Source organism: Caretta caretta, chromosome 2 (genome assembly GCF_965140235.1).
Source record: "Caretta caretta isolate rCarCar2 chromosome 2, rCarCar1.hap1, whole genome shotgun sequence".
In the NCBI taxonomy this organism is placed as follows: domain Eukaryota; kingdom Metazoa; phylum Chordata; order Testudines; family Cheloniidae; genus Caretta; species Caretta caretta.
The window spans coordinates 61,716,784-61,740,559 of NC_134207.1; the positions used below are offsets into that span (position 1 = coordinate 61,716,784).

At 42.6% G+C, this 23,776-nt stretch overlaps 1 protein-coding gene across 2 annotated transcripts in view; it reads left to right on the forward strand.

Moving 5' to 3' along the window:
- PPP1R42 (protein phosphatase 1 regulatory subunit 42) overlaps positions 1-23,776 on the forward strand; it is a 79,280-nt gene that overhangs the window by 34,131 nt on the left and 21,373 nt on the right. For both annotated transcript variants that reach the window (XM_075125150.1, XM_075125151.1), the window contains one exon: positions 5,565-5,733. In XM_075125150.1, the coding sequence (XP_074981251.1) occupies positions 5,565-5,733 (169 nt within the window). The remainder of the gene's footprint in view (positions 1-5,564; positions 5,734-23,776) is intronic.

Consider the following 23,776-nt stretch of genomic DNA (forward strand, 5'->3'; position numbering starts at 1 on the left):
AGACCACTCGTGCTGAGAGGAGAAGTCTTGGCTCAGGCGATCCGCCCGCGAGTTCCAGGCAACCGGTAGGTGGTAGGCCTGTAGGCAAATGTCGTGGGCTATACAGAAGTCCCACAGCCTGAGGGCTTCCTGGCAGAGGGCAGAGGAGCGGGCCCCGCCTGGCCTGTTGATGTAAAACATCGAGGCCATGTTGTCCATGAGAACCCTGACCACTCTGCCCTCCAGGTGCGAGCAGAAGGCCACACATGCCAGCCGGACTGCCTTGAGTTCCATGTCTGTGGTGGCGGCCTACCTCAGACATCGCGGCATCCAGATCTTCCCCTATCTGGACAACTGGCTGGTCAAAGGCAGCTCCCGGTTGCAGGTGCGGGATCACGTGGTGCTCCTCCTGTCCGCGTGTGCCTCGTTCACCAACAGGCCCAGGGTGGCACACGCGGACAGGAGGAGCACCACGTGATCCCGCACCTGCAACCGGGAGCTGCCTTTGACCAGCCAGTTGTCCAGATAGGGGAAGATCTGGATGCCGCGATGTCTGAGGTAGGCCGCCACCACAGACATGCACTTTGTGAATACCCTCGGAGCAGTGGACAGGCCAAATGGGAGGACCATAAATTGGTAGTGCTCCTGCTCAACTGTGAAATGGAGGAAGCGCCTGTGCCCCTTGAATATAAGTACTTGTCCTCCATATCAAGGGCGGCGTACCAGTCTCCGGGATCCAGGGAGGGGATGATGGAGGCCAGAGAGACAATGCGAAACTTGAGTTTTACCATGTACTGGTTCAGACCTCGCAGGTCCAGGGTGGGCCTGAGCCCGCCTTTGGCCTTCGGGATAAGGAAATAGCAGGAGTAGTACCTCTTGTGTTTGAACTCCGCTGGCACCTCTTCCACCACTCCTAGGCCAAGGAGCCACCCCACCTCCTGCTCAAACAGGGTCTCGTGAGAGGGGTCCCCCAGGAGGGATGGGGCGGAGGGTGGTTGGGTGGAGTAGAGGTAAACTGGAGGGTATAGCCCCAGGAGACGGTGTTGAGGACCCAACGGTCCGAAGTCAGCCACAACCACTCTGGGAGAAAAGCACACAACCAGTTGGAGAAGGGAAGCTTTATTGAGGGTGGATCCCTGGTGTGAACTGGTAGGTTGCTACTGGGCATCCCGTCAAAACTGACGTTTCCCCGCCTGTTTACCCTTGGAGGACCCAGGGTGGGGGGCAGACCGGGACAGCCTCTGCGGAGGTTTCTTATAGTTCCGTGACTTTTTATAAGGGGGCTCATATTCAGAGTGGGTGGCCTGGGTGGGAGCCTGCTGAGGCTTAAACTTGGTCCTGGCCGGAGCTGGGACATAGAGAATCAGAGAATATCAGGGTTGGAAGGGACCTCAGGAGATCATCTAGTCCAACCTCCTGCTCAAAGCAGGACCAATGTCCAACTAAATCATTCCAGCCAGGGCTTTGTCAAGCCTGACCTTAAAAATCTCAAAGGAAGGAGATTCAACCACTTCCCTAGGTAACGCATTCCAGTGCTTCACCACCCTCCTAGTGAAAAAGTGTCTTAAGAGTAGTGCGGGAATCTTTCAGGCTGTGCGATTTCATGTCCGTCTGTTCCACAAACAGGGCCTTGCCATCAAACAGGAGGCCCTGCAAGGAGTTCTGTGCCTCACTGGACAGCCCAGACAGCAGGAGCCATGACGCCCTCCTCATGGACACCACGGAGGCCATAGACCTTGCAGCCGTATTCGCAGCATCCGACGCTGACTGAAGGGTTGCCCTGGCAGCCGCTGTACCCTCCTCCACCAGAGTTTTGAACTACTTCTTGTCATGGTCCTGGAGGGAGTCCTCAAATTTGGATAGAGAGTCCCACCAATTGAACTCATACCGACCCAGGAGAGCCTAATGGTTCACCACCCTTAACTGGAAATTCGAGGACAAATAAACCTTCCTCCCAAATAAGTCCAGCCTCTTTGAGTCTTTATTTTTCGGAGTAGGGGCTGGTTGGCCCTGCCTTTCCCTGTGGTTGACCGACTTGACCACCAGGGAGTTGGGGGCAGGGTGGGTGTACAGGTATTCATGCCCCTTCGCGGGCACAAAGTACTTCCATTCTGCCCTCTTAGAGATGGGGGGCAAGGAATCTGGGGTTTGCCACAAGGCATTTGAAATTTTTGCCACCCCTTCATGGAGTGGGAGGGCCACCCAGCTGGTACTGAGGCTGATAGGACATTGAAGAGGGAGTCCGAGGGTTCCTCCACCTCCTCGTCCTGAAGGTTGAGGCTTGATGCCACCCTTTTCAATAGTTCCTGGTGGGCTTTAGAGTCCTCCTACGGAACAGAGGGAGGAGGGGCCATAATCACCTCATCAGGGGAGAATGAGGATTAGGATACTGGCGCAGGACTCTGCGTACCCACCAGTACCAGAGGTCCCACCACTTGGTCACTCTCCGGGCGTGGAACTGAAGATGCATGCCCCACCAACTCCCTTCTGGGAGGTTGAGAAAGGGAGGCCAACGGTCTTTCCGAGGCACCAGCCACCGAGCGAGCCCCCACCGGGGGCTGTGTCGGGGGCCACGGGGCCCATTTGTACCACAGTGACGGCCAAGAAGCACGGTGCCACTGCACCTGCTGTGGCTCTGGCGGAGCAGGCTGTTCAGCCTGACTAGCCTGTCCCATCGACTGACGACTAAGGGAGGCCGGGCTGGCGTACAACTTGCTGCTGTCCCTGGACCAGGAGGAGTGGTGGCGTTGGGAACGGTGCCGACCACGAGACCATGATCCCAACGTGGAGGAACGGTACCGCCAGTAGCTGCTGCTCTGCAGTCGGCTCCAGCGGACGGATCTGCAATGGCGAGGTGCCGGCGATCGACGTCCGGGACTGCAGGAGCGATGCTGCGGCGGGGTCCTGGAACAAGATGACGAGCAGGAACGGCATCGACACCCATATCGTGACGAGCTACAGTAGCCTCCCGGAGACAAGGATCTCCGGTGCCATCTGTCTCGGTCTCAATGGGGCCTGCTCCCCTCGCGAGGTCTACGGTCCCTCGAGGCGGAGCAGTGCCTGGAACCCCTGTCAGTCAGAACCCAGCCAGAAAACCTGGTGGGGGTTGACGGTGATTGGTATGGACTACGCATGGGATGGTCGCTGAGTGACAAATGGCGTTGGGTACTGACTAGGAGATGACTGCGGAGATCCAAGCGGTGGCTTGCCTCTGGACCGGGGAACCAACATTGGCAGTGGCCCTGGTATTGGCAGAGACATAATGTCCTGGGCCTCTTGCAGGGCCTCTGGAGTGGAGGGCACCCAGACATCCGGGGAAGCCTGCGCCAAATGCGCCGGGCTACTCCGCTCAACCTGAGTCAGAGGCCTGGAGGCTGACGGAGACCAAGAACTGCCCAACATGGGTCTAGTCTCTCCCCCAGTCTTGCTCTGGTGCCTCGGCAGAGAAGACCTCTTCTTAGCCTTCTTTGCATGCCCCGCAGACAGGGAGTGGTGCCGACTGGTAGAAGGCACCAAAGGGTCGCCGCGCACCAGCACCGCGGTATCAGGTGCTGACTCACAGCGACATGCCGGGGTCAGGGTCAGCGCTGACTCCATCAAAATGGCTCGGAGCTGAATGTCCCTTTCTTTTTTGGTCTGAGGCTTGAAAGATCTGTAAATCTTTCAGCAATCACTGAGATGGGTTTCCCCTAGGCAGTGTAAACAGTCCGCGTGCGGGTCACTCACTGGCATCGGCCACCTGCAAGTGTCACACGACTTCAAGCCCGGGGCATGCCCCGACCCGGGCACACTAAACTAAACTAACAGTAATCTAAACTACTAACTATGAACGAACAAGAGTTCAAGAGGAAAGCTGCAGACAAGCTGGAGCAGAGCAGTTCTGATGCACCTTCAATGGTGGCAAGAAGGAACTGGGGTGGGGGGGGGAGCGCACAGCGCCACTTATATCTTGCCGTAGAGGTGCTACTCCAGGGGTCGCTAGGGGCGCTCCCCTACAGGTACTGCTAGGGGAAAAACTTCCGGCACCGGTGCACGTGGCGAGCATGCACACGTATTGTGGAATACACAAGAGCAATCACTTGAAGAAGAAGAAGTACTGATATATGAGAAATCTTGTTAAAGAGACTGTTACAAGTTTTTAAGCCTAGTCATTAAAACTCCGGTGGTTCAAATAGCTTGTAAATAAGCATTTATACATAAATGAACTAATGGAAGTTCTCCAATTGCTTCTTGATGAGTTCTGATATGTAATTTTAGCAACAGGGCTTATTGTGAGCTACAATCATGCCATATCAAATTGCTATCTCAGAAGATCTCACAAAATAAGGGTCTGATCGTAGGTCGTGCTGAATACTCTCACCTCGCACAAAGACCATGTCTGTACTACCATTTATGTTGGCAAAACATATGTAGCTCATGGGAGTGAAAAAACACACCCTGAGCAACATAAGTTTCCCTGGCATAAGTGGTAGTGTGTACAGTGCTCTGTCGGTGGAAGAGCTTCTCCCACCGACATAGATACCACCATTCGTTGAGGTGGTTTTATTATGTAGATAGGAGAGCTCTCTCCCATTGGCATAAAGCGGCTACACGAGTGATCTTACAGCAGCGCAGCTGCATTGGTACAACTATGCCGCTGTAAGGTTGCTAGTGTAGATATGGCCTTCGTTCAATATGAGATGGAGAGCATTTAGCCCTTGAGCATCAGGCTTAATCTTGCCAGAGTCTGATCCGTACTTTGATACACAACCTCCAAGAAGTGATGCTGGTGATTGACTGGGCCAGTGCTCTTTCTTCTGAAAGAATTTTGATGCTGTGAGGCACTGTTCAATTGGAGGTGTTGTTTATTGGATGAGGCACTGAAAGTCTAAGTGCTAGCGACGTTGTGGTAGTCAAAAATCCCATAGTGCTTTTCCCAAAACTAAAGATATTTACCCTGGCATCCTGGAAATTTCCAATTTGGGTAAATATATTCTGCATACCTTCATTCTCTCTGCAGTCTGAGTTTGATAAAATTATTCTGCTTCATGTCATGCCCTAAACTGCTGTCCAAAGTTGCAATATGCTGTTAAGCAGATGCTATTTTCCATCTTAGTGGTGGCTGCATTTCAGTGGAGTGCAAAGTAACTGTTTTGACAGGCAAGCAAAATATTATTAGTGTTTTTCATTGTCATTAATGTTAAATACAGAAGATTAGATTTTGTGCATGCACTGACAATTTTGCAAACTTCAGTATTTACAGTGCTAATAAATATTGTTATTAGCCAAGGCTAAAACACCATGCCAAAAGAGGTAGTCGCCTGACTTTTCCAAAAATTATTGCTTTAATGTTGCTCTTAATTATTTTGTTACATAACCTGCATGTGTCTAGTGTTTGTGGTATTTTCCATAGACAATGCTTTTCATATGCTGTTTTCCATTTTCGGTAGTTATAAAGTTTGTGACACCTTATCTTTAAAACTTTAGTTTATTATTTGTACATAACAAAAAAAATTAAAACTTGCAAGCCATATAATAACTAGCAAAATGAAGTCATTCTTTGACTTGAAATATTAAATTAATACTTAATTCTTTGTATCCTCCAGATGACTTTGAAACAGGCCATCCCATTGTTCCTGTTTATTACAATCCTTCTCGAAAAGGAAAACCAAAATTTGTTATTTTATCTGAGCTACATAGGTCTCCACATAACAGAGAAGAACCTCTGCAAAGACCCCAGGAAGGAAGTAATGTTAATGTTAGCAAAAAAATCAGGTATGTTCCCCTAAAAGTTCCTGGGTCCAATGCTGCTGTGTACATTTGTATGGCTCTCACTGAAGTAGTTGGAACTAAGTGTATCTCAGGGCAGAATTTAGCCTATCTCAGTTTGAATCCTTTTATATCAGGTCACATTCATATGGTCTCTCTCTCTCTTTTAAAAAAAAAAAAAAGATGATGGATTGTAACTACTGGCTGTAAACCCCAGTAAAAATTCAAAGCAGAAATGAGTAATGGTGAGTGAAATGTCAGACATATTTAACTGTAGGATGTTACCTCCACAAAGGTATTACAGTACAGAGTTGAACTCTTTAGAACATGTGTGCTGCTAACTATACAGATAAATATTGATACAGTGCTGCACAATTACCTGGAGAGGGAGAAACAATCATTTTGCTTCATCACTGTAGGTTATTTCTTTTGACTAACATATTTCAGTATGTTATGCTACCATATATGTTCATGCTGCAAAATACCAAACTAGACTCTTGGAGTAATCAAAAAAGAAGATGTTACCTATCTGTTTCTCATAGATTTTTTTTTTAAATGGTAAAATAAGTGACTTTATTTCATAGGGCCTAGTCCTACAACCTTTATTCACACATCCATTCCTTATTCATGTGAGCAGTCCTGCTGCTTTCAGTGGAATTGCTTGCAGGAATAATGCTTGCTCACATGAATAAGCTTTTTCAGGTTGGGGGTCATAGTTTGTATTTCAGTACTGATGCTTTTTACTTTTTTAAATTATACAGAAATGTATTTTGTATCCAATATCATGATGTTTAGGCACTCTACAAACATTTAAAAACAAAAGTGTAAATATTTAATCCACAATAATTTCTGAAATAAGACATTCTACCAGTAGTCACCCCCATCTGGCAAAAAGCAGTTCCCCATTTATGCAATATTGTAGTTGAAAATTACAAGCAACAAAGGTAGTATTGGGTAACACATTCACTAAATATAGTGCTTCAATTCCAGATTTAAAACTAATAAAGATTTAACTAACACCACTTTGGAAATTTGATTTCACAACATTTAATATTTTCCCATTCGTTATCATCTGCAACTTCCCATTCCATCAATCATTTTTCTATTGATTGGATATCCCCACTAAAAATAGGCTTTCATATTTAAATGTGTTGAGGTTAAGCAGTGATTAAAGGGATATTACATGTCACATAGTTTTAATTTTTGCTCTTCATGGGACAATAGATATGTTCTGTTTTGGCAGGAAAATGAAATTGACACACAACTGTTAAATGATTTCTTTTCCCTCCGTGAAAACACAACAGTGCAGAAGTTTAAAAGAAAGAAACCCATGAACAGCACACTTACAGCCTCACAAAACAAATCTATATAAAGATGATTCTCCAAAGGGTAGCTTTGAGTTTCCAAATTTAGAGAGGCACCTCCTAGTATCACTGCTACCGGCTACTTACATACATAGATGCTTGTTCTTTCAAATTGTACCATAAAGTGTGCTTATCCACACACTCTGAATTCCATTGTCCATGGGCTTCTCTTTATTTGCAACACCTCTGTTAGAGACAGACCTTGGATGAAGCATAAATAGAATCTTTCATTAATTTATCTGTCCTCTTATTAGTCACATAAAAGGGTGGAACAAGCAGATCCTCTGGGGAAGAAAGAATCTCAGTTGTACTTATTCAGTGGTAACAGCTTTCTCTGCTTACCTTTAACCTGCACCAGCTCTTCTGCAGAGAGATCCCTGCTGCAAGTAAACAGGAGTCTAGAAAATTATTTGGGCTTTTCAATATAAAAGGACTGCTGTTTACTTCAATAACCTTTTATCAGCAACAGGGATAGCAGATATTTTTGCAACATCACAGCCAGTTTGTTCTTAAACCCAGGTAAAGAAACAGAAACTGTATATAAAACAGAATTATTTTTCATGGGCCTCTGCATTCCCACTCTTGGGTTTTGGTGCCTCTGACGTGGAGCTGCGGAATTGCACGTCCGTGAGCGGTGCAAAGGCACTCTCTCTCTAGGATGATGTAATCAGCTCTATCTACAAGGGAGTTCAGCTGTCACCACCAAGAACTAATGGAATTATCTATTGTGTCTGTGAGCTAGTTATAGCCTGCTTGTTTTCTGGTTTCTTCATAGATTCATAGATATTTAGGTCAGAAGGGACCATTATGATCATCTAGTCTGACCTCCTGCACAACGCAGGCCACAGAATTTCACCCACCACTCCTGCAAAAAACCTCACACCTATATCTGTGCTATTGAAGTCCTCAAATCGTAGTTTAAAGACTTTAAGGAGCAGAGAATCCTCCAGCAAGTGACCTGTGCCCCATGCTACAGAGGAAGGTGAAAAACCTCCAGGGCCTCTTCCAATCTGCCCTGGAGGAAAATTCCTTCCCGACCCCAAATATGGCGATCAGCTAAACCCTGAGCATATGGGCAAGATTCATCAGCCAGATACTACAGAAAATTTTTTCCTGGGTAACTCGGATCCCATCCCATCTAATATCCCATCACAGGCCATTGGGCCTATTTACCATGAATATTTAATTACCAAAACCATGTTATCCCATCATACCATCTCCTCCATAAACTTACCGAGTTTAATCTTAAAGCCAGATAGATCTTTTGCCCCCACTGCTTCCCTTGGAAGGCTATTCCAAAACTTCACTCCTCTGATGGTTAGAAACCTTCGTCTAATTTCTAGTCTAAATTTCCTGGTAGCCAGTTTATATCCATTTGTTCTTGTATCCACATTGGTACTGAGCTTAAATAATTCCTCTCCCTCTCCAGTATTTATCCCTCTGATATATTTATAGAGAGCAATCATATCTCCCCTCAACCTTCTTTTAGTTAGGGTAAACAAGCCAAGCTCCTTGAGTCTCCTTTCATAAGACAAGTTTTCCATTCCTCGGATCATCCTAGTAGCCCTTCTCTGCACCTGTTCCAGTTTGAATTCATCCTTCTTAAACATGGGAGACCAGAACTGCACGCAGTATTCCAGGTGAGGTCTCACCAGTGCCTTGTATAACGCTACTAAAACCTCCTTATCCCTACTGGAAATACCTCTCCTGATGCATTCCAAGACCGCATTAGCTTTTTTCACGGCCATATCACATTGGCAGCTCATAGTCATCCTATGATCAACCAATACTCCAAGGTCCTTTTCCTCCTCCGTTACTTCTAATTGATGTGTCCCTAGCTTATAACTAAAATTGTTGTTATTAATCCCTAAATGCATGATCTTACACTTCTCACTATTAAATTTCATCCTATTACTATTACTCCAGTTTACAAGGTCATCCAGATCCTCCTCTAGGATATCCCTGTCCTTCTCTAAATTGGCAATATCTCCTAGCTTTGTATCATCCGCAGACTTTATTAGCACACTCCCACTTTTTGTGCCAAGGTCAGTAATAAAAAGATTAAATAAGATTGGTCCCAAAACCGATCCTTGAAGAACTCCACTGGTAACCTCCCTCCAGCCTGACAGTTCACCTTTCAGTAGGACCCGTTGTAGTCTCCCCTTTAACCAATTCCTTATCCACCTTTCAATTTTCCTAATGATCCCCATCTTATCCAATTTAACTAATAATTCCCCATGTGGCACGGTATCAAACGCCTTACTAAAATCTAGGTAAATTAGATCCACTGCGTTTCCTTTGTCTAAAAAATCTGTTACTTTCTCAAAGAAGGAGATCAGGTTGGTTTGGGACGATTACCTTTTGTAAAACCATGTTGTATTTTGTCCCATTTACCATTGACTTCAATGTCCTTAACTACCTTCTCCTTCAAAATTTTTTCCAGGACCTTGCATACTATAGATGTCAATCTAATAGGCCTATAATTACTGGGATCACTTTTTTTCCCTTTCTTAAAAATAGGAACTATGTTAGCAATTCTCCAATCATACGGTACAACCCCTGAGTTTACAGATTCATTAAAAAATCTTGCTAATGGGCTTGCAATTTCATGTGCCAATTCCTTTAATATTCTTGGATGAAGATTATCTGGGCCCCCGATTTAGTCCCATTAAGCTGTTTGAGTTTTGTTTCTACCTCAAATATGGTAATGTCTACCTCCGTATCCTCATTCCCATTTGTCATGCTACCATTATCCCTAAGATCCTCTTTAGTCTTAGTAAAGACTGAGGCAAAGTATTTGTTTAGATATTGGGCCATGCCTAGATTATCCTTGACCTCCACTCCATCCTCAGTGTTTAGTGGTCCCACTTCTTCTTTCTTTGTTTTCTTCTTATTTATATGACTATAGAACCTTTTACTATTGGTTTTAATTTCCTTTGCAAGGTCCAACTCTATTTGACTTTTAGCCTGTCTCACTTTATCCCTACATGTTCTGACCTCAATAAGGTAGCTTTCCTTGCTGATCCCTCCCTTCTTCCAATCCCTGTATGCTTTCTGCTTTTTCTTTCTCACCTCTCTGAGATGCTTGCTCATCCAGCTTGGTCTACAACTCCTGCCTATGAATTTTTTCCCCTTTCTTGGGATGCAAGCTTCCGATAGCTTCTGCAGCTTTGATTTAAAATAATCCCAGGCCTCCTCTACCTTTAGATCTATAAATTCTTCAGTCCAATCCACTTCCCTAACTAATTTCCTTAATTTTTGAAAATCAGCCCTTTTGAAATCAAAAACCCTAGTTGCAGATTTATTTTTGTTAATCCTTCCGTTCAGTTTGAAGTGAATTAGCTCATGATCACTTGAGCCAAGACTATCCCCTACAACCATTTCTTCTATGAGGTCCTCACTACTCACCAAAACCAAATCTAAAATGGCATCCCCTCTAGTCGGTTCAGCAACTACTTGCTGAAGGAATCCATCAGCAATTGCATCTAGGAAAATCTGAGCCCTATTATTATTACTAGCACTCATCCTCTAGTCTATATCTGGGAAGTTAAAGTCTCCCATGATCACACAGTTTCCATTAGTATTTACTTTATTAAAAACATTAAAAAGGGCTCTATCCATATCCAAATTAGATCCCGGCGGTCTATAGCACACCCCAAGCACTATCCCAGGGGAGACTCTAATAGTTTTCTTCCCCAATGTAATTTTTGCCCAGACGGACTCAGTCGTATCCATTTCATTGCTTCTTATTTCTTTACATTCTATCTCATCATTGATATACAATGCTACTCTACCACCTTTACCTTTATTTCGGTCTTTCCTAAACAGCACATACCCCTCAATACCTGTAGTCCACTCATGACTACTATTCCACCATGTTTCTGTTATCCCTATAATATCTGGTTTCACTTCCTGCACCAGTAGCTCTAGTTCCTCCATTTTGTTACCTAGGCTCCTCGCATTAGTGTACAAACATCTTAATTTTTGCCGTTTGGCCTCACTCACATTCTGTACCCTATTAGGCCCGGTCATTCTACAGCCAGTATAACCTATTAGACTGGTATCTACACTGCCCTTCCTCCTACCCACGGCTGTATCCTTTCTTACTTCGTTTTCTTTCCTCTCAATGCTAAAATCTGGCGTGGAGATTACCTGGACATCTCCCAACCATCTCCCCCAAATTCCTAGTTTAAAGCTCTCTTAATCAGTTGTGCCAGCCTCCATCCTAGAAGTCTATTTCCCTCCCTACTCAGGTGAAGTCCATCCCGAGAGAACAGTCCTCTGTCCATGAATGCCTCCCAGTGGCCAGACATCCCAAAGCCCTCCTTATAGCACCACTGCCTAAGCCATCTGTTGATAGTCATAATCTTGTCACACCTTTGTTGCCCTTCTCTAGGAACAGGCAGAATCCCACTAAAGATCACCTGAGCCTCGATTTCCTTAAGCGTCTTCCTCAGCCTAGCATAGTCTCCCTTCATACTTTCCAGCGAGAATCTAGCTGTATCATTTGTTCCCACATGAAGGATAATTAGGAGATTCTTTCCTGCTCCCCTTAGAATCCTTTTCAACCTTAGGTCTACATCCCGTATCTTAGCACCTGGAAGACAGCACACCCTCCTATTCTCCGGATCAGCTCTGGTTACAGACCTATCTATTCTTCCAGTAAAGAGTCCCCAATCACATACACCTGCCTTTTCCTAGTGATGGTGCTATTCTCCAGTCTATCCCCTGTTCCCTCTGGCTGCAAGTTCTTTCCATTCCTATTCTCCCTTGTAATCCTCTTTAACCCATCCTGGATCCTCCTGGGGCTCATATTTGGTGTAATCTTCATTAACTCTTCCCCTTTTCCTATAGGACTAGCCGCTCTTCTCTTCTTCCTTGCCCTTCCACCTTCAGTGACTACCTGCTAAGCCCCTTCTTCATTTTCCAACTCTGCAAACCTATTCTTGAGCTCTATTTCTCCTTCACTAGCCCGTCTTTTCCTCTGCCTGGTTCTTTTAGTCACATGCTTCCACTGACCACTTTCCTCACCCAGTCTCCCCTCAGAATTCCCCAGCCCTGATTCCACCTGCAAGTCTGAGCTTTTCCCTTCAGATACCTCCATAATCTGCTCAAACCCCTTCCTAAACTCTACCAGACTTTCCACGGGCATCTCCAAACCTCGGATCTTTTCCTCCATCAGCTCTATCAGACGGCATTTCATACAGACAAAACTCTTACCAGGTGCCCCCTCCAGGAGCATGTACATACCACAGCTTCCACGTCCAGTCATCCTCATTGCGTCTTCCGCTACATGGGTCACTCCCACTGCTGCCTCTGTATCTGTCATAGCCTTGCCACCTAAATCCTGTTAATCTGGGAAACACAAACCACACCCAAAACACCATCACCCACAGCAAAAAAAAAAACCAAAAAAACCACCAAACAAGCACCACAAGACAAACTCCTCCAACAGAACTCCCACTCAAACTCCCCTGTTTACAGCTCTGTTTGCTAGCTCCTGTGCCGCTGCAGCTGTCTGTTATAGTAAGCTCTGTGGAGCAGGGTCCATCTTATTGTTCTGTATTTGCTCAGCACCTAGCACAATCAGATCTTGGTCCATGACTAGGGATCCTAGGTGCTATGGTAATACAAATAATAATAATTAATAATTAATAGTACTAGTTTAGTATAGTGTTACACCTTTTGGTCTGAGCATTAAGCCAATATTTGGGGTCTTGGAGTTTGTTTCTGTTAGGTGGAGAAATTGATGATAGAGTCAGGAATTTTTTTGATACAATCTTGATAAGTTACAAAGAATTCACATAAAGTCCTATTTCCCAGAACACATTTGGAATCAAACAGGAGGCAATTTCTTTGCTCACATTTCCAAGCTTCTTTCTAGCCAGTACTCTTCCCCAAAAAACTCCTGCTTTGGTTTCTTTCTGAGCCATGTTTCAAATACATTTCTTGCTGTCTGCTTCAATTTTTTGGCTGCTTCTCTTTGCCTGTTCTCTGACTATTACCAAGTGCTTCTGCTGCCAGACACACTGATATCTCCATCCATATAACTCCGTTTCTTGAATGGTCTTGATTGTGGCCTGTTTTGGGTGGTGGCTCATATTGTTTCGGCTATCTTACTCCAAAAAAGAGCTCAACTGCTTCTTACATTTCTATTTGTATAGTGCTTTTTTTGTCAGGACATTTTCATGCCAACAACCCACGCTGATTTTACTCCCATCCAAATCTCCTTAGAGTTTTTCTTCAGTGCCTGATTTCATTCAAGCATATGTGAGCAGCCTCTTTCAGTGGAGCTCTCCCAAACAAAACTATTGTTTCTGTGAAATCTGCTGTGTGCAGTAGACTCTGCCCATTTCGTTGTAATGGGGAACTCATGACTGTCTCAACTCTCCCAGCCTCAGCTTCCCCTCTACAGTCTCAGTTTCCGGGAGATGGAGCAGGAGCCATGGTGGAAACTTGTCCCACTGATATCTTCTCAGATGGTCCTTCTGAATAACTGGGTTTTAGTCCTGGGACTCAACTGTTCCCTATACACTATTTCATTTATTCAGGTCTACATAGCATCCCTCCCCAAGTTCATGCACATTAGGGCTCCTATCCTTCTTTCTTCTAGGATTATGGAACCAGAGTAGGTCCCCTCTTTTAAAAGTTTCCCTATGTGACCTTACATCATACAGTCTTTTCATTTTATCAGAGGCTATCCTCAAATTTTCCCTAGAAAAATTGTGAACTTTTTCAGTTTTGGTTTGTAGAGTTTCTACATAGTCAAAATGATCCAAATTCCTTTGTTTCTCTTCAGAAACTCTATACAAAAGGTTTGCTGTGGTCCTTAGCCCATGTCCAAAGATGAAGAGTGCTGGGGGTACACTTTGTACTCTCTCATTGACTGCTGTTTTGTAAGCCATCAAAAGGAATGGGATGTGCTGCTCCTAGTCCCTTTGGTTCTGGTCTGCAGAGGTAGCCAGCTGAATCCCTAGAGCCTGATTGAGTCTTTCCACTACCCCATCAGATTGTGGATATGTCGGGGTTGTATGAGTTTTGTGGAGCCATAAAATCTCAGAAACCCTATTGAAATACTTTGAATTCAAAATTTCTCCCTTGAGCTGTGTATAACTCATCCAGGACCCAAAATCTGTTGAAGAATTCATTCTTGAGAACTTCTGCTACTGTCACAGCATCTTGGTTCTTTATTGGGTAAACTTCAGACCATTTTGTGAAGTAGCACATAGTTATATTGATTGCCAGACTCTGTTTCAGGCAGGGGCCCAAGCATATTGACAGCAGTGCGTTCTTTTGATGCCCCCACAAGATACTGGGCTGACCTATGACAAAACTCTCTGGTCAGAAACGGAAAGAATGTGCTTGCAACAAAATGGAATGGTGTGGCGTCAACTTACATTCAGTGGATGAGGACAAGCCAGACAAAGGTGACAAGATACTGGGGCACGGGGGCTCTACCTGTCGTAGGGGGACTCTTCTCTGCAACACAAACGTCACATTTCTTGTGTCAGTTTTCTACATCCTGTCTGCATTTCATCCAATAGAAATTTTCTCTTAGCTTGACTGTGGTTTCTGAAACCTCAAAATGTCCAGCAGTTTTAAAATCGTGACATATCAGAACCTTCTTTTCAATGAATCTGGTACAACCAGCTAATACCTGTACCCATTGCCCATTGTTTTTTCCCATCTCCTGTACAATATTCCGTCTTCAAACTCCAAGTTTTCCTACTGTGACCAGAAAGCTTTTACTGTGGTCTGTGGAGATACTACGTTCCGGTGTGGCTACCTTTGCCAAATGATTTTCCAATCACATACTGTCCTGATGTCAGTATCCTCTCTTTGGGAATCATTTAACTGCTCAGAAGTCCATTCTTGCAATTCGGCATCCATTGTTCCAATGGATGAACCAGGAACATTTGTACTTCTGCAAACTATAAGAGGAGAGGAGACAGCTATCTCTTCCTGAGCACACTCGTTCCCTTGAGCAACAAATTCCTTGGTCTCCTGCTTAGAGCAGAGTTTGCAATTAGCCTCTCAACAAGGCCACCCGACAACGGTGAGTATTACCATCCGTGTGCCGAGGCTTGTGTGTAATTCTGAGATCATAACTGACATTTTTCCAACCACATCGCAAGTTGACCCTTAGGATTCCTGAATCTAAAGAGTAATTACAGGGATACATGATGTGTCTTGATCACAGATTTTCTCCCATACAAATAGTGATGAAAATGTTCTTTAGATTTAAGCACCGTCAGTATTTCCTTTTGGGTGGTGCTATACTTTCTCTCCAGAGAACTTAAACTTTTGCTCTCAAGTCCTTTATGTTCTTGTGTCATTACTGTCCCTCAAACCGTAAGCACTAGCATCTCTATCCAATATGAATGGGGGGATTGAAACACGGATAGGCTAATACAGGTACAGTCCACTCTGAAAATGTGAAATCGCACTCTGCTACCCACTGAAATTGTTTTCCTTTTTCACCCAACTTATGCAATGGTTTTGAAAGATTGGCAAATCCACAAATAAACCTTTTGTAATCGGAGCCCTACAAAACATTGTGCATATATGAGTATCTGGACATTTGACCAGCTTTGTACAGTCTCAATTTTCTTTTTGTCAGTGGAAATTCCCTCCTCACAGATTGTGTTCCCAAGGAAAATTACCATTTTTTTAAAACAATTCCTTTATTTGGATTCACACTGACAGCCTTAAGTTTATCACAGACTATTTGTAAATGTATCAATTCCTGCTTAAAGATTTTAATATGCACCAGAGAGGGGCATGCCACACAGTATGCTCTCCATTGCCTTCTTAAAAGTGGCTGGTGCATTACACTGGCCAAAAAACATCACTTTGAATTGCCAGAGACCTTTTTCCTTCTGTGAAAGCACTCTTTTCCCTGTTGTTTGGATCCATTTCCACTTGCCAATACCCATTTTTAAGATCCAGTATGGAAAACCAGATAGAACCTGCTGCAGCATCCAGACTATCATCTATTTATAGTAAAGTGATTTAATTTAGTTTTCTATAGCCCACCTAGAATCTGGTGCTGCCATCTTTTTTCTTAACTGGAATTGTGAGTGAGGCCCTAGGACTAGTTGAAAGCTCAGTCATTCCTTCCTGATAGATTTCCTTAATAGCCTGTAAAGCCTCTTCCCTCTTTGTGACTTGTAAATGGTCTGGTGGCTGTTTAATCCCATAAATATGAATGCAGAGAGGCAACTCTTGAAGAAGAATGGTAAGGCAACCCTCTTCTTGTAGACCTAAATTGATTTTAAGCCACAGCTGACCACAGTTACATAACAACCTGTATAGACCTCAACTCCACTGCTGCAGAAGGCACAGGCATCCCAAAGTGACCCAGCATTTCTGAGACTATCTAGGATTTTTTCCTATGACTAAATTGGTTTCTGAATTGAGTAATTCATTCCTTTTAGCCTCGTTATTTTACACTAGAGGACTCTTAAAAGTGAGGAAACTTTACATTAGGTGAGTTGACTATTAACAGAACGATGACATTTTAAATTGTAAAACAGCACTTTGAACCAAATAGTTTATCAGATACTTTTCCAAATGAATATTTCAAGTTTTGCACAGTTTGGCTTATAAATTATTTTATGATGCTAGGCTGCTTAGAAGATTTCCGAACATAAGATAATTTAAAATAACATAATAACAAGTAATTCAGAATATCGTCTCTTTAAATTTTTTCAGCAAGTGACCTGTCTTTTGAAGCCTTAGACAGTTTAGGGTCTGAGACTAAGGAGAGGAGAACAAAGTGGCAATTTTGCTAATTTACAATCTGAAAACACTTGTTCCTTATAAAGACTATCCTTTATATGTTGAGATGGTGGAACACGCTTTTTAAAAAGATGAATGAGGCTCCTTTATAGCTTCTCAGCAGCAGCTAGCAATTGAAAATTTTCCATCAGATGCATAATCAAGCTTCTCTCTAAACAGCAGGTTCTTTCCTTAATTAATTAACTTCTAAAATATAAAGTCTTGGTGATGTTTCTTGACAGTGTGAGGAGATTGCTCTGTCTCTGTTAGAATGGCTGATGGTAAAAAAATCTGCTGCAGTGGGAATCCTGCAGCTGCAGGCTCCTGCCTCTTGGCTCTCTGCTCTCACAGTTCACTTAATGGCATTGTTTTTACGTCTGTCAATGAACCAGCACATATACTCACTTGAGTATAAAGCTCAATGAAAGGGCAATACATAGTTTAAAAACAAAGATTAGTGTTGCCCTAAAACAAGGTAGTAAAGTTAGTCAGCCAGGGGTTTTATATATTTTCCAACAGCATAATTTGCTTGTGTTCAACTTTTGCACTATACATCAAGCATGATGCTGATAGTTCCGCCTCTAACATGAGACATGAATGACACAAGAGCCAAAAAATGCTATTTTAACTCATTCCAAATTTGTAGCCCTAAAATATTTTATAGAATGCACGACCTAATGACTTTTCTTGTTCACAGAATAGATGTTTATTCTTGAGTTTCTTTGGTCAGTTGATGTTGCAAAGAAAACAATTCTAAGTTAGGCTGGTCCACCACACTTTCATGGCTCCAGTTACATAGTGACATGGGCATGATGCTTAAGGCTGCGAGTCTGTCACAAAAGTCACAAATTCCTTGACTTCCTGAGCAGCTCGGGCAGCCCCTGGGCCAGCCAAACTGGCCACTGCTGGAGCAGTCTTGGGCCACCGCACTCACCCCGCCACACCTCCTAGCAGCAGCAGCAGTGTCTGGCCGCTGCCCCCCCACAGCAGCAGGGGGCCCAGGCAGCGCGCTGCTGCCCCCTGCCCCAGAGCACCCAAGATTTAGTCCGGGGTATATAGTACAAGTCATGGATATATCAGGGGCTGTGAATTTTTGTTTACTGCCCATGACTTTTACTAAAACTACCTGTGACTAAAACATAGCCTTAATGATACTATCATCATTTATTCTGAATTCTTGCTATATCACAGACATTTTAGTATATATACAACTATCTTTGTACCAACACCATTAGCTGGCTTTGTAAATTATGCAGCTATAAGTGCCTGTGTATCTGAGAAAAAGATTAAATCTCGGACTGGATTAGGCTTGTTTTCTGTTGTGTTAATACTAGGGCTGATCAGGAAATTTGTGACTCAACTTTTTTTGTAGGAAAATATTGATTCAGCAACTCCAAACTTTTTGCAGGAAAGTCAGTTTTATTGAAACCTTTGTCAGGAAAATGCACCTTTGTAGGTGCAGGATGGAATTTCAGAATGAGAGAAATTCCTCCACCCCAGAATATCCAACAGGCCAGAGTTTAGGGTACTCAACCAGGATGTAGTAGACCCAGTTCAAGTCCCTGCTCTCTGATTCTGAAATCTCTCAATCTCTCTGGTTGGAGCTGTTCCACTATGTATAAATAATTAAATATTAATTGGGTGAGCAAGAGAGACTGACTCTATAGTCCAGTAGATGAAGGCATTCATCTGCAAGACTCAGGTTCAAGTCCCTGCTCTGACTCAGGCAGAGTCAGTGCCCTAACCTCTGGTCTACTGCCCATTGCAGGGCAATGGTGTGTCTTTCTCTCATTTTTCATGAAAACTTTCAAAAGATCTCAATTTTGTTCCAATGTAGAACAAAAACAGATTTCAAAACCTTGCAAATGTTTTCTGGCCAGCCTGGGTTAATACCAACCAAAGTCTAACTGGTGATTGCATAACACAGTAATCTTTTCAAACAAAGAAAATGGAATTAAACAGTTCAGCATTCTCATTTAAACACTAATAAACTGTTTAGGATTATTTTTGTTCTTGTTTATAGATTACCTGGACAAGTTTCAGTCAACTGCTTAGAAAACACACCTTTAAACAGTGTGATCCTAAGATAATTAAGTTCCACTTAAGTACCAGTACTTGCCTTAATCAATAAATGCTCTCGTGAACTGGCTTCATAATTTTTTATTATTATTTGCCAGTAACTACTAGATCACTGAAAAGTGCAGAAAACAGTCTTTTTTTTTTCAGTTGATACAGCAGTCTGCCATGCTCTGCTGAGCTAATTAAAACCAAGTGACACATGGGAAAACTTCAGAAATTTTCCTTCTTACTAGGATATGTTTATTTTTTTAATCATGTGAAATGAAGAGTGGAAACAAATATAAATTAATACATTTATTTTTGCTCTTGTGCATAAAACTACATATGACTGCAAAATGCCTCATAGATTTTTTTAATTGGGGATAAAAGGGTTTAATTATGCAAATTGTAATCTAAATTTCTTAAATAAAATTGCTTATTTTCCAAAATACCACTAGCTTACATCATGAAATACAATTCTGTTTTAGAGAACAGATTGCTCTTGAGTTGCAGAAGAAGAAAAGGGCATCTTCAAATACCTTCATGCTATTTTATGGGGATAAGGTAGAAGTCAGATTCTGCTCTCATTTACATAAGTGCAAACCCATTGATTTTGCAAAGTTTGTACTAGTGTAGCTAAAGGCAGAATATGGCTAAAGATTAAACTCTTTATGGAAAAAAATTATTTTAAAACAATGTGCAGATGAATTATTAATTAGAAGCAAAAGTTTCTCTTGGAAATGCTGACCACCTCACCTGTAGTGAGCACTGTTGTAACTGCAGTAGTGAAGTAAATATAAAGTTCAACAATAAATGCTTAGCAATAGTGTTTAAAGATGAGATTAGACTTGCAGCTACGTTATCTAGTCCTCTTGTATGTATTATTTAAAGGCTATTTGTATTGCTGTGACAGATGTGGTAAGGCATATCTACTCAGCTGTACTTTTGAAAGAGTTTCATATGAGCTCATTGCATTTTTTTTAGACTCTGGCATAGTAAGTTTATTTTATGTTTCCATTTGCATTTGGACACACAAAATTAATTGAACCATCTATAGTAAGTATATCTGTATTAGTAGGGAAAAAATCCAGTGTTATCAGTAATCCCACCCCCCATCCCCATGACAATGAAGTTCAAAACTATGATTTTGTGACTCTTTTACACTTAACATTTCATCAGTACTTTTAAGTAGAAATTATGTTGGTTATTATAAGAACATATGTTAAAAATGAGAACCAGATGTCAAGTGGAAATACTCCTTGAATGTAAGGGTTGATAGTGAAATTGTATTTAGTTAGACTGGTTTGCTAAAGATAATAAATAGGCATCTTATGTGATGGAATGTGCAACTGTGAAACAACTTCAGTTTATGAAAATTCCCAATAATTTAGCAAATCACAGTGAAATCCTGGCCCTATTGAAGTCAATATGAAGACTCCTATAGACATCAGTGGGGGCAGAATTTCACCTTCAGTACTCTACTGGAATAAAATATCAGTATCTGCTTTATTGGTAAATGGAAATTAATACCATTTATTTCAGTGATGTCTTAGGAGCAGTCTATAGGTTTTTGTGATTCATATAAAAAGGGCTGTAATGAACTGCAGTCAGACCATCTATAGCTGATATTTTCAACAACTAGTACTGTAAACAGGTCTTTTATTAATCCAGTTGATGGTGGAGCTCTGGCAGACATGCTCAAAAAAGATGGCATCCCTCTCTGCCTTACTCTATGCACTGCTATTATAATAATTTGGTCTTACATAGTTCCTTCCAAATGAGGATCTCAGAGCACTTTACAAACATCATTGAAGTAAGACTTCTCTTTGAAAGCTAGGTCTGCATATCCTCAGTGTGGCGTAATTGTCTATTTGTAGCTGTAAGAAGCAGAATCAAAGCTGATTGGATGGCTGATGAGGGACTAGCCCCCACCTTCTGGATACCTCCTCAGTTTTGTTCTGCCTTCTGTTGCTACTAGCTGAGTGGGAGAATCCAGTGCAAGAGAGAGAATTCAAAAATAAATAAGAAAAAAAGAAACCTGAAGACTGGTTTGTCTCCTGCCTGGAATTACCATCGCAACACCACCCACCCCACCACTCAGGTAACAGGCTCAGAGGATGGTGGAGAAAGGTTCAAAAATAGAAGACCAAGGTTGTATTCATCCTGCTCTGTCTCCCTGCCACAATGTGCAGAAGGAGAGGTTTATGTTTCATTCACTGCAGCTGCCTCATTCATCAGGTTAGAAAGGTTTTGCTTTGGTTGCCTTACTCCAACCCAGGAGCCTGGTTCCTACCAGCAAGGAGTCTCAGGGCCGGATTTAGGGGCAACCGACCCAGGCAACTGCCTGGGATGCAGGGCTTGGGGGGTGTCAGGCTTGGGGAGCTGTTATTGTTGTAAGTGTCAAAGGGGAATATAGAATGTTTGAAGTAAAATATTCTGTCTGTGGATTTATTTTTCACTAACCTCCTAGAATGTTCTGGACCTTTGTAGAATCTCATGGAACCTTCCAGACTTTCTGAGAGCTACATTTTCCTCCAACCTCCTATAATGTTGTCAGCCATACCCTCGTGGGTATATAAGAGGCAGGACGTCACCAGTCAGTCAGTGAGATGTAAGAACAAAGTGAAGTGAAGTGAGAGTCCAGCTGTGGTATTGTGAACCTTGTTTTATTGTGTAATTGTGAAAGTCTACTTGTATTTTAAGACATGAAGAGTATAAGTAGTGACTAATAAAGTACATATTTAATGAGATGCCAGAGATATCTATCAAACCCCTATCTACTCAATAATATAAAAGAAATTCTGTTATTTCTTTTGCCATGCTTAACACATAATGTGTGATAACTTTCTAAGACTGTGGAACATAAACTTTTGGTCTCCCTAATACTGTCTGCTTTCCCCTGTAGAAAATAAAAGATGCCCCTGAAGACGCCTTCAGAAGGTTAGTATAGGAAGCGAAAAGCTCAATTGCAATCTAGGTTGCAGCAGGGGGAAAATTTGATGGGAAAATGTCTCAAACAGAACATAGCACAGGCTTAAGCAGTAGCAATTGTCCCACTGCAGAAGAAAATGAGGAGTGAAGCATAAAGATGGTAGTCCTATTACTAAGGAATTAGTAGATTTACCTAAAGAAAAGGAATGGAAATGTGAAGAAAGTGATGGAGAATCGTCCAGATTTCCTGGCTACATAAAGGAGAGTGATGATAAAGAAGAATGTGGTTCACACGAAAAGGAGAGTAATGACAAAGAAAAATCAGGTTTATATTAAAAGAAGAGAAACAATAAAGAAGGATCAGCCTTGCATGATGGCAGAAACAGCAGTGAGAAAAATTGCACACCACAAATAAATACATCAGATCTTGCTTTTTATGGCCAGTGATCCTAAACTGTGCCGATAATGATCGTACAATTTTGAACAAGCCAGGCAAAAGCAAGGATATGATGTTTCCAGTAAATGAGCAGAAGTGACACTTCTCAAAGTCACTTTGCGAAAGAGTGCTCAAGAATGGTGAGAACTGTTTCGGTGTTGGCTAGTTTACTCAAAATCAACTTACAGAGTGTTCTGTTTTTGTTGCAAAATATTTAACAAGCATGCCAAATGGTTGCGTTCGCTTTCCGAGTACAATTAATGGCATAAGTTAGCTGAAGCTCTGAAGCAACGTGAAAAGTCACCCGGCCATTTTATGGCCTACTCCAAATGGATGGAGGTCGAGTCCAGGCTTAAGCTGAATAAATACAGAAAACCAGCACATTATTAATGTAGAAACCCTGCACTGGAGGAATGTGGTTGATCGTCTGATCTCAAGTACCCTCTTCCTTGCAAAGAATAATTTGGCTTTCCAGGGCTTGTTGTATAAGTTGTTCACTGAACATAACAGTAATTTCCTCAGTTTGTTAGAGCTCTTTGGGAAATACAATGATGTCATGTGTGCATATCTACGTGGAGTAGTTTGTAAAGAAGCTATGGACCATTACTACAGCAAAACAATTCAAAATGAATTGATTGACCTTATGGCAAGGAAGGTGCTTGATAATATATTGACACAGCTCAACAAAGCAAAGTATTATACCATAATAATGGACTGCACTCCTGATATTAGGCACAGTTAAAAGATGTAATTTACAGTAAGATTTGTTGATGACGAGGATGGGTGTATCCATGTAAAGGAACACTTTATCTGCTTCCAGTACATGGACGACTCTACTGGAAAAGGCCTAACAAAGCTGTTTATGAATGTTTTGAATGAGAATAAAATAAAGCTTCAGGTCTGCCATGGCCAAGGCTACAACAACAGCACAAACATGAAGGGATGAAACAGTGGCATCCAGACAAGGATCCTTGTGCTGAATCCAAGAGCTTTCTTTGTGCCTTGTGGTTTCCATTCCCTCGAACTGATTGTGTCAGATGCAACGTCATCTTTAGATTCAGTATCTCTCTTTGGAGTACTGCAAAGGATATAAGTTTTCAGTGTCAACTATCAGGTGGAAGATCCTCACAGACAGTGTTACAAATCTGACGGTGAAGCCACTAAGCGACACTTGCTGGGAGAGCCCCATTGGCAGATTGGGGCCAATGAGGTACCAAGTGACTGAGGTTTACAACACCCGGATGGAATTGGCGCAGTTGAGTAAAGCTGAAACCGGAATGAGACTTTGATGAGAAGCTGCCTTGATTTTTGTTGTGGCCTACAGAGACAACAGATTAGAAGATGCCATCATTGCTGCCAAAGAAATGGCAGAAGACTTAGGGGTTGAGCCTGTCTTCAAGGAAACTCATATTCATTGGAAGAAGAGACACTTTGGTTATGAGGGCAGAGATGAGCTGATGAAAAGCTTGGAAGAAAAATT